The sequence below is a fragment of the Anabrus simplex genome, chromosome 7 (genome assembly GCF_040414725.1).
Source record: "Anabrus simplex isolate iqAnaSimp1 chromosome 7, ASM4041472v1, whole genome shotgun sequence".
NCBI classification, from domain to species: domain Eukaryota; kingdom Metazoa; phylum Arthropoda; class Insecta; order Orthoptera; family Tettigoniidae; genus Anabrus; species Anabrus simplex.
This window is the reverse complement of record NC_090271.1, coordinates 323117340-323129682: the sequence shown is the minus strand read 5'-3', so window position 1 is coordinate 323129682 and position 12343 is coordinate 323117340. Positions and strand designations below refer to the sequence as shown.

General features: G+C 37.7%; 1 protein-coding gene across 1 annotated transcript in view; it reads right to left on the bottom strand.

Annotated features, from left to right (window-relative positions):
• Nucleotides 1-12343, bottom strand: part of LOC136877616 (myosin-VIIa) — a 267052-nt gene that overhangs the window by 11866 nt on the left and 242843 nt on the right. The window contains exons 35-36 of the mRNA XM_068228687.1: nucleotides 11633-11761; nucleotides 1551-1647 (exon numbers count right to left, since the gene is read on the bottom strand). Coding sequence (XP_068084788.1) covers nucleotides 1551-1647; nucleotides 11633-11761 — 226 coding nt within the window. The remainder of the gene's footprint in view (nucleotides 1-1550; nucleotides 1648-11632; nucleotides 11762-12343) is intronic.

Sequence of the window (12343 nt, the reverse complement as noted above, 5' to 3'; positions counted from 1 at the left end):
TCTCTGAAAGCTAACTCAAGGGGAAGGTTTCAAAATCTTTTCAATGTAACTCTGTATATCTTTAAACCAAGTCTTAGTCAAACTTAGGGAATGAAGAGTGTGTACCCTCATTTATTCCCCTTCAACTTAGTATTGAGGTGACTATGATTTTGTAATCTTTAAAATTTGATTTTGTAACTTAAAACCTTCTTTCCATCTAGTCACCTCTGTAGCATAGGCTTAGCCTCTGTAGCTTCGGGTCAAAGGCACACATAGGGATTTAATGATGTCAATAATAATATAAGAGAAATTTATTGGACTCCAACCTATTCAATACATTACAGGATGTTAATATTTTAGTTAAACGTCGTTAAAATGGAGACATGTTTCGCCCCCCATGTGGGGCATCATCAGTCATATCAAAGCACCTCAAAATTAAACCAGACGTCTGGTTGGAAATTATGAACATAATATGTAAGAAAGAGTATATTAAAAGACATGTACAAGGTCCTATCTTAGACTAAATAACAATAGACTAGTTACACATAGTAAAATACGTTAGTGGTTTCTTAATATTAAAATGAGGCCATCATATGTACACTATAACAATGAAAATAATCAAAGTCTATATGATCTTGAGTTCGAAGGTAGTTCTACGTAGTATATACAAATGTTGGCAAAATAAAATACAATTTACAATTACTGTCATTTTAATGTAATTACTGTAATTACTTGTAATTTAATGATGTTCCGGTGAATTACAAAGGAGTGCAAGAGTTTGCCTCCTAACATTTTGATTTTCGGCCAATAACTTTAACTTTTTTTTTTTTTTTTTTTTTTACTAAGGTCATGTAGAATGGGTACTTATTACCCCTGTTAAAGTTAACTACTATTATTCTATATAAATTTCACCGTTGAGCAGATAAGACAGTGAATACTGTTTGTTTTGTAAAAGTTAGTTTGTACCTTGGGGAGTCTTGAAACTTGTAAATTTTGAAGAATAGTCTCCTACTTAGTTATGTGAAGCAAAGACACTCCGTGTGAATGTAACAAATTTTGAGAGCTCAGTCTCCTTGAGGATTTATTGAAGGGAGCATTGGTGCTTTTGTAAAATTGTAACTTGGGAGCTTCAAGCTCAGTTGTTAAACTGTTGTTGTCTGATTATTTTTCTAAAATTGTTTTTTAAGCTCATGAGCTAACCTAATCTTGTCCATTGTTAATTTTTTAAAGTTTAAAATCAGAAAAGAAAGAAAACTTGGGAAAGAAATAAAATTGGGTTTTCGAGTTTTAAATTACAATTTGATCTTTTCTCTATCCACCCATTCATGCCCACACCTTATTACACCTCTGTCTACCACGATATCCCGCAACAACAACAACAACAACAACAACAACAACAACAATAATAATAATAACAACAAATATTGAGACATAGATAATACCTCTAAGATCTGTTGTGTATTCTGTCCTTCTCTTCGAGTTACTCCTAATTAAAGTAATGCCTTATATTAGCTTCTCATACAAATATTTGTATCATAATATACTGTTACTTATTAAACTCTATTACTTACGGAATAGCTGTCAGTTGTGTTTTGCTTTCTCCAAATTTTGCTCGGTATAATAATGCCGCTAAGCGAACAGCATCATTTCGAGAACACTTGTGGTAGCCTGGAAATTAGGAAAGAAGGGAATATACAGAATACACAGTAACATTGCTCTTCAACATAATTATGAGAATAATACTTCAAATACAGAGAATAAAATCAGTTTGTCTTTGCAATAATGGATTCAGGTAAATGGTTGATTGCCCTAGATGACAAGATTTCAGAGGCAATAATGTTTCAAGCAGAAAGACGTTTGCAAGACAGTGGAAATAGTCTAATGAGTAGTCTTGAAAGACTGTAACAGAAACTTATGGTTGGCAAGGAAAGCAACTCCTCATTTCCCTTGTATGCTTCTTTAGTGATGCCTAGGCTTTTTACAATAGCTGATGGTGGAGGTGTAGGCAATCCAACCAGTCTTTGAACTGAGGAACCGACACAGATAATATGAATTATTGTATTGGAAGGAGAAAAAAGGAATATGCATGAATGAATATCTGAGGCTTGCTCAGGACATTTTGAACTTGCTTAGCAAATTTTTGGTATGTAGGATCTACCCTACTTTTGGGTAGTCCAAGTGAGTGCCTCCTCTCTGACGGTTTATGGACCACTGGCAGATTGTATAATTCCATCTGCGTGGCCACAAGTGTAGGTTTGATCATAAAGTGTACATAACTACTGAAGCTCTAGATATTTATTTGCAGATACGTACTTGCATCAAAAATTGGAATGGTCAAGGATGCTAATGGAAAAATGATTAGTGATAGTAAAGCGATCAAACGAAGATGGAAATAGTACAATTAGTGGCCAAAAGTCATGGGGAAGGGGTGTCCCATTAGAAAATATGCCGTGTATGACCCCTGAGCATTGCAGCTAACTGCAGTGTAGCTGAGCAGTCTGTCACAGACACCAGTGTTGTGAAGGTGGCAACACATCGCGAATCGACTATGAAGGTGGGATGATCATCAGCGCATGGCACATGGGTCATAGCACTGTGGAGATTACACACAAATTCGGATTTCCGAGGTCAACAGTGTCAAGGGTGGATCTTCAATATTACAGAGAGAATGTTACCACCCGTGTAAACTGCCATACGGGAACACCGCAGGTGTTTAACAAATGGACATCAAGTCATCTCCGCAGAACCATACTGGGCGCTCAACGAGCTACTGTGGGTGAGATCACCACCCAGTTGAATGTTGGGAGTCAGGAACCCATTTCTACCAGGACTGTAAGTAGGCTACTGCACCACATAGGCTTCACCAGCCGACGAACAACTTGTCTCCCTTTGCTGATACCTCAACACAGGGCTCAATGACGCACATGGGCCCACAAACATCGGCAATGGACCATGGAACATTGGCGGCGTGTGGTATGGTCCAATGAATCCCGATTCCAGTTGTATCGAGATGATGGGCATGTGAGAGTGTGGCGGATGCCCTGTGAAGCTATGGATCCTGCGTGTCAACAAGGTTGTGTCCAGGCGGGAGGTGGCTCAGTTCTGGTCTGTGTGGTGTCTCATGGTCACAATCAGGCCCAATTGCCTGGTTACAGGGAGTGCTGACAGTTGCACATTATTGGGACATTCTATCAGACCATCTGCTTCCCTTTATGACCCTAGAGTACCCTGATGGAGATACCTTGTTTCAACAGGACAGTGAGCCATATCACTGCTCTGTGGTGGCACGCAGGTGGTTGGAGGAGCACTGCAGTAAAGTTATGATCATGGATTGGCCCTCCAGATGCCCCAATCTTAATCCAATCAACCATTTATCGGATGCTGTCGATGCTGGTGTTCGCTCCATGAACCCTGCACCAACTACACAAGACCAATTGTGGGTAGCAGTGAAAGATTCATGGGTCCAGATCCCCCGGAGCGATTCCAACACCTTGTAGAGTCGATGCCTTGCCATATTGCTCTTGTTCTGAGGGCTCACGAAGGAGCAACTCATTATTAACATCTGTGCCGTACCAAGCCTGCCTTGGTGATGCACTTCCTTTATTTTTACTTCTCCTTGACTGTCGTTGCCATTAGCGATAACATTACCAAAATGTGATGTGAAACTTAATAGTTTCTCCTTGAAGATGGCGCTCTAGCCATTTGTGTTATGATTGAGTCTGTCTCTCGCTCCCCGAGTGTTATGTTGGTCTGCTTGTGAAACCAACAATAGAGGGATCGAAAATGATTTAAAATGTGTTTCTTGATCTATGAATTGCTCCTATTTTGGATTTACTTATTTCAATGCTCGGCTCTCTGCTGGGAGTCATTATTCCGATTGACGTAAATATTTTTGAGATTCCGCATGTGCTGCTCCCAGGTACTTCATTTTATTTTTATTTCACATGCAATAGTTACAAGAACAGTTCTATGTGATTGCATTTCTGTAGTCTTTTAATACCTGTCTTTGCAGACTCTTAGTTAATTTATTTTGTGTGTGTTTCAACCCCTTAAGCGGGGAGTTCGGTACATATCGGCTCACTCCCAGGTGGGGAGCAATTTCCCCGATTGAAAAAAATATCGAATTAATTGATTAAAAATAATCTTAGACTATAATGAACTACTGAAGGGCCCTAAGAGAAATATTTACTGGAATATAATGTATTTCATTGTTGGAAAATTCTATTATTTTAATTTTTCAATACTTTGTACAAGAACATACTAAGTGCTTTCACACTGTGATATCGAGTTTACTTCTTCCTAATAGCAAAGCTTTGGTTTTCGTTTACATAGCAACTTTTACCTGAAATAAATGTTTCTGTATAAGTAAATTGCAGATTTACAAAGTTCACATGTACTTAAAAGATTTACAATGGTATAAATTATAATGAAAACCTACCTACAACCTGTTTTCCAGTCAGTGACCGGGTCAGGGATGTAATGAATGAATCATATATAGGCTGTTATTACGATGGGGTCGCCACTCCCAAAGTGATATATTAATGAATGATAGATGCTATGAAATGAGAATGGAGAGTGTTGCTGAAATGAAAGATGACAGGGAAAACCGGAGTACCTGGAGAAAAACCTGTCCCGCCTCCACTTTGTCCAGCACAAATCTCACATGGAATGACCGGGATTTGAACCACGGTATCCAGCGGTGAGAGGCCGACGCGCTGCCGTCTGAGCCACGGAGTCTTGGTATAAATTATAATACTCACAAAATTTTCTGTAATGTTGGTTAGCGCTTTCGAGGGATCAAGTTTATATAGCCTACCTACAATTTATAAGTGACACACACGGACTATATTACACTACAATACAGGTAATATTTACAATATTTACAGTCTTCACAGTGTTATGTCTTTTACAGCTGTTCATTATGATACACGTGGTTATGACCTGTCTCGGCGTCGCATTATTTATATGATTCCATTCCGAAACGCGATCGTTTTCTTGGTATGTAAACTTCCACCCTAGCCACCCTTTCCATAGCAACAGGTTCTCATCAACTGACACTTTGCCATCAGGGGTATAAGCTTCCAAAAATTTTGCTAACAGGTCATCAAATACTGGATTTATCTTGTATATTTTGGGAGGAATTTGTCCACCATTCACCTCATTGTCAAAGAGATGTAAAAAGCTGTGGAGGAAAATAATAATAATAATAATAATAATAATAATAATAATAATAATAATAATAATAATAATAATAATAATAATGTTATTGGCTTTATGTCCCACTAACTACTTTCAGGGTTTTCCGAGACACCGAGGTGCCAGAATTTAGTCCCGCAGGAGTTCTTTTGGATGCCATTAAATCCACTGACAAGAGACCGACGTATCTGAGGACCTTCAAATACCACCAGTCTGAGCCAGAATTGAACCTGCCAAGTTGGGGTGAGAAGGCTGGCCAGCGCCTCAACCGTCTAGGCCACTCAGTCCAGCGAGAGCATTAGTTTATTCGTGAAAATCCTTACATCTTATATTAATTCAGCCATGATCCTTCCATTTTTTTAAAAATTGCTTGTTAAGTACATTAATGTGTGCAAAGAGGTCTGTTAATAAGACATGAATTTATTGTTGCATAACAAAGTGCAATGTTAAATAAACATCTGCAGCACACCACCTTTACTTAACTATTGTACTTTGTTATATAATAAATCATCATATCAACACTTGATTTACCAAGAAATGATCTGAACAAAAAATAGCTGAGTGATGACTTAACTCAAATAAAGTTAATTATGTTTACAATATGATACATCACTGTCTGGAGTTCAGAATGTGATTTACAACACAAAACATATAGATGGATGATTCAGTGATATGATAACAATTGTGGATTGGTGTTTATAAGCTGAACTAATCCTTTATTAGAACTTACCATTGCAGGAGCACCATCAGTTGTAATCGACAATAATTTGTATAAATTTAGTTTATAAGATTTTATCGCTTCAATGACTGATTTGGACTTCCGCTTCAATTAGTACTTCGAAAATGGACCAGCATGAAATGTAACTGGTGACTCCTGGTGTATAATGAAGACAGATGTGTGTGTGTATGTATGTATGTATGTATGTATGTATGTATGTATGTATGTATGTATTTATTTATTTATTTATTTATTTATTGTCTCAATCAAAATGACTGCATAATTGTGATTGTAAGTGTTTGACTAACAGAGCTACATTAATTCTGGTCAGGCAAGATATCATATGGTATTGATTTTTTTGGAATGGCTTTGACCATGCTGTTAAGCCAGGTGGACTATTTTCTTGGCCGAGGCAACTATTTTTTTTGCATCTTGTCAGCTTTCTGCGAGAGGAAGCAGCATACCATGTGACAAGGATGGGACAATCCCAAGGTTAGCACGCTTGAGAGCATGTCAGTCTAGAAATTTCTACCATGTGGGATATGAACCAATAAATCAACAGAAAATTATTTGAGACAACCAATTGGATATTTCTTTTCCGTCACACCTCTTTGGATATAATTGCTTGTAAGTGAACAGCGATTAACCTCATTCTGCCCCATTTCTGTTTATGATCGAGCCAAGATTAATATTCTTCACATGGCTCGACAAAATACTTTACGACTGGTCAGAGGATATTTTAGATTGCATATCAGTTTCAGCTCACTGAGAAGTTCACCTTCAAAGACCAAGAACTGTACAAGATTCTTCAGCGTCTGTGAAAATTTACCATGTGTTATTCAAGAGGATTCACTCTGGACATGAAAAGGATTTCAACATGGGACATTTCCAATACAATAACCTGTTAAAAGATAATGCAGCCATGGTTCTAGCGGTGGAACATTCGGATGACTAAACTTTAATTCCAGGAAAATGACGTTCATCAACAAAATTGAGTACACACTTTTTAACTTTACCTATCAATCTTTTGTGGAATATAGTACGATCTTTCTCTCAGTAATAATACTTTCTATTAGTTAGTCATATTTAGCAGTTGTCCGGCTCCATGGCTAAATGGTTAGCTTGCTGGCCTTTGGTCACAGGGGTCCCAGGTTCGATTCCCGGCAGGGTCAGGAATTTTAACCATCATTGGTTAACTTCTCTGGCATTGGGGCTGAGTGTATGTGTCGTCTTTATCATCATTTCATGCTCATCATGATGCGCAGGTCGCCTACAGGAGTCAAATCGAAAGACCTGCACCTGGCGAACCAAACATGTCCCCAGACACTCCTGGCACTAAAAGCCATATGTCATTTCATTTAGCAGTTTCTTTCCATCTCCAATTTTCATCTTGCTGATGGTAGATTTGAGTATGAATTAGGAGTAGATTCTATTTCATATTTGATTGTGTAATAATCGTAATTTTCTTTTCAGTGATATTTCATACAATGTTGGTGCTTAAAAATCAATTCACTAATATTCAATAACATGTAAAGTAAAAGAATCTTTTCTTCATGTGAATTATATTTTATTGAATTATAAGTAGAAAAGAACATCATTTCACTTTCTTCTTATGTCAAGACAAAATTTCTAGTCATCACTTTCTCATTTATGATTTTAAATGCAGCTGGGCTGAACGAAAATGATAGTAATTAGCGCAAACTTTATGATTAAGTTACCAGAATAAATAAGGCATTTAAATGGCACTGGGTATTTAATTAAGAATATTTTGATGATACTGTTGAAAGATGGGAAGTTGTGCACAGTTTATGGTTGGACTGCTGGTGAAACAATAGGGTAGCAAGCCTATGATTTTTATGAATAATTAAAGCACAGGCTGTGATTGTGTGACTATTAGTTAGAAATTTTTAGAGCACACGCTGCGATATGGAATGCAACAATTTATTAGAGATGTAATAATAATTCCGATAACACACTCATCACTCCTTTAGATGATTTTTTTAGTCATGTGAAAGCTCATGCCATGTGAATAGTGATGATTACCATGGGGTAGCATTTGTTTAGCAAGTTCTTCACCATGATCTTGCTTTTCTCTGCGCTGATTTTCATACCCTATGTTTCAATTTTCTTGTTCAGTGCACCAAGTTTTTTTGTACTTCTTTGATGTTTGTTCCCCAGACCACAATATCATCTGCAAATAGTAGTAATAACTTCTTCTCCCTATTCCTATATACTTCCTTTGTAACCTTTACAATTTCATCCATAATAATTATAAAACAAACGAGGCAACAGCAAACTCCCCTTTCTTAGTCCAATTTCATTTTTAACTATTCTGCCTTTCCAACTAGAGTCTGTAAGTGGCTGATGAAGTTGTTGTACATTGCTTGCATCATTTATTCAGCTTGTGTACCCAGTCTGTTTCTGACCATGTTTTATCAAACCTTCTCCTTTGGAACACTATCATATGCTAACGTTAGAACTATGAATGTCATGACCAGATCCTTTCCATATTCCCAACTCTTTTCCATTAATTACCTCATGCTAAAGATTGGGTCCACTATAGATCTTCCACTTCTATTTCTAAAGTCATGCTGTTCATCTTGCAACTCTCCTTTTACCTTTCTTCTCATTCTCCTCTCTAATATTCTTTCCAGTATTTTTGCCACTTGTGAAAAGAGTGTGATTCCTCTATACACTACTTATCACACACTTTTTTTGTCCCGTTTCTTAAAGACTGGTATTATTATTATTCCATTTCCCCAGTCTTCTGACACATGTTTCCATATGCACTTTAACAAACTGTACACCCATTGTAATCCAACAGGTCCAGCAGCTTTTATCATTTCCGCACTAATTTCATCCATCCCTGCTGCCTTTCCCATTTTAATTTTATGGATGCTAATTCCACCTCTGACATCGTTATATCATCTTCTACTGTTGAGCCATCACACAGCATTACTACCATATCCTCTGCGCAATTTTTACATTCAGCAGTTCAAAAGACTCCTTCCATCTTCTCTTTATTTCTTCTTGATGTGTTATGAACTCTACACCTTCCTCTTTCATCAGCTTGATATAAAATCTTTCCTTCCTTTCACTTTCTATAATTCCATACAACATTTGTTTACTTCCAGCTCCATCCATTTCCATCTTTCCAACTTCATCCAGCTCCATGGCTAAATGGTTAGCATGCCAGTGTTTGGTCACAGGGGTGCCAGGTTTGATTCCTAGCAGGGATGGGAATTTTAACCATAATTGGTTAATTCCACTGGCATGGGGGCTGGGAGTGTGAGTTGTATTCATCATCATTTCATCCTCATCATGCTGCGTGCATCGCCTATGGGCGTCATATCAAAAGACCTGCATCTAGTGAGCTGAACTTGTTCTCGAACACTCCTGGCACTATAAAAAAGCCATATGCCATTTCATTTCATTTCCCAACTTTTCTTCTCTTACCAATTTCTTACATCTCCCTTTATCATAAAGATGCTTCCTTTTGATTTCTTCTAATTCCATTCCATTCTTGCCATGCTTTATTTTTTTCTTTCAGCGCTTCTCTCACCTTTTCATTCCACCATGGTGTCTCTTCTTCTTTCACTCTCGTTGATGTTTTACCACAGGCACTCTCTGCCGCACATACAAGTGCCCTTTTGAAGTTGGACCATTCATCTTCTAAATTTCCTACTTCAGTAATTAGAATTGTGATTTGTCCTTTCCAACAGAAAGTAATCAGTTCTATTGTCTATCATCCCAGCCATTATCTTTCCCATTGTTTTTCTTCCAAAACCATGTGTTGCCCACAATCATTCAATTCCACTCATAAAACTCAACTAATTTCTCTCCTTCTTCATTCCCTTTCCCATTTCCATATGGTCCAATTACTTCTTCCTTTTCTCGTCTCTTTTCCCACCTGTGCATTTATGTATCCCATTATAATCATCTCCACATCAATTGTTTCCCTTTCTAGTTTCTCCAGGAATTCTTCAATAGCCTCCTCTTCGTTCCTTCACTTCATTCCTCATTCTCAGTCTATTTTTCATTATCCTGTCACTGATGTACTTTTTCATATCCACATACACCTCCAGCTGTTTTGAAATTATCATTTTTTGCCTCCCGGCCACCACTCCAGTATAGTGTATATCCTTTCCCCTTCCATATAACTTCACTCAACCTCATCATTTCTATACCCTCTTTCTTCATAAAATCCACCGCTTCTGCCTTTCCCACCTTCATGAAGTTGGCTACTGGTCGCCCATTTTTCACAGTTCTCTCAGCACCCAAGGAACTGCATGTCATTTGCAGGGTACACTCTAACCTTTTTGAGGCAACTTTAAAAGTATCATAATTAAGCTATTATTATGGTGGGGTCGTAATTCCCAGAGGCATTTTATACCTACTGCCAGGTGTAACTTTAGGTTGCTCGTCAGGAATACAGATGCCTTTTGCAACTGCTTTACAGCAGTACAGATGTTGCTGACATGAGAAATTTCTACGGTTTTATCTGCCGATGGGACTGGAGTCCTCTTCTGCCATCTAAACTGTTGACCATGTTCTCTCTGGTGAATTTATGTGTCATTTCCTACACAAAGGCTTCACCTGGCCTCCAAAGGGAGTACTCTTCGACCTGTAGCCAGTGGCCCCCCCTTTGGGTGTCAAGTTTGGTAATGGCCGCTTGACCCTCGGACATACAGTCACAGGTAGTACCATCTACTATCACATATGGTAGCAGGATGATCCTGACCTGACCACAAGTTAGCTGGGAATATGCTTTTAATATTGACTAATGACAGGTGGGACTGCAAGCAAATATGTTTGAGTTTATGGATATAAAGTACCTTGCAGCAGTTAAACCATAATAATGCTTGTGATACCTAAACAGTGAATGATGGTGACTGCAGATTATAAGGAGTGGAAAAACACCTGAATACAACAGCAAGGTACATGGGCAGAAGAACACTGTAAATGAATGAACAAACAAAATGTTTTAATTCCCCACACTGAGGATGTTAAGCAGGCCACCTGAAGGGGAACACCCTCTTTTTGGACAGGAGATTTGGGATTATAATGAATGGGTTATGATTAGGAAATGACTCTGCGTATGACTTGAATACGAGCAATGGTGCGGGAAGGTCATATGACATATGGCGATGCTGGGTAAAGTGAAGGAAGGATGTTGAACTTGCGGTATAAGTCAACCACCACCTTCTGAACAATGTATAAACTGGTGAGGAAGATGTTAATTTTTGAGGCTAGTATTTAGTATGTAATATTTTGGATTATTTGTTTAAATATTTTCAGCATACCATGTAACAAAATTGTGTTTGAATGAGCTAGGGATTTTTTGTATTTCACATGCAACCATTAGGGAAGGGATGTCCTGTGAGGCAGATCTACAGTGAATACTTCTAATTACTATGTTGCTTCATGGGATATTATGACAGTATCTTTCAGAATCTCCTTCATTCTAAATTGCTGCAATAGGATTTGCAAAATTTTCTTCTCTATTCTACATTTGAAATTTAATTTGTTATTTTTTTCTACCACAATTTAGTATGAGATTAGCTCCTATTTTATTGGGTAAGTATGCCCACTTAGGATACTGCTACCTATTTTCTGGTTATGATTTCAATGTGGTCTACACTCAAAATTCCCTTCTCTCTCTTTTTTTTTCTTCAGGATTTATGATTTTCCCTTGACTGTGATGCATCTTTATATTTATAAAAACGTTTGGTTTCTCACCTCGTAAATATTTTGGCAACTCCTGGGGGAAGTGGAAAATGAGATCAGCATTTCTATCCCTGCCAGGTACTGTATTGGTCCATAGCTTCTTCATGAAGAATATTTGGTACTGGTATTGCACCTGACCTCCTGAAAAACACAGAGGGATTTTTCTCGCTGTAACTTCTGATTTTCAAGAACATATTAATTTATAAATAACAGCATGTAATTTATAATGTATGGTGATGCATTTAAGAAAAAGAAAATATCTGATTATACAGTAATTATATTTTTTATTTTCATTCAACTTAAGAACATCCTTTTCTCTCATCACCCCCATTAAAAATTTCTAGGTCTGCACTTGCAAAAACAATATTCAGCATACAGACATTATAACTTACTGGTGTTTCAAATAAAATACAATGAATGCACCAAATTCTATATTGGAAAAAAACAGTCAAATCTTAAAAACAAGGTACAGAGAACACATCAGAGCACTCAAACATAATACAGACTCTGCCTTTGCCGAATGCTTAACAGACACAGGCCGTGGATACACAGATGACGCAAACAAGGGAATTCTCTTGTAAATCCCACCAACTCAAACATGTTCTTTTAGCAACAATGGGATAGGAAAAGGCTAGGACTGTGAATGAAGTGACCATGGCCTTAATTAAGATACAGCCGTTAGTGTTTACATGGTGTGAAAATGGGAAACCATGGAAAATTATC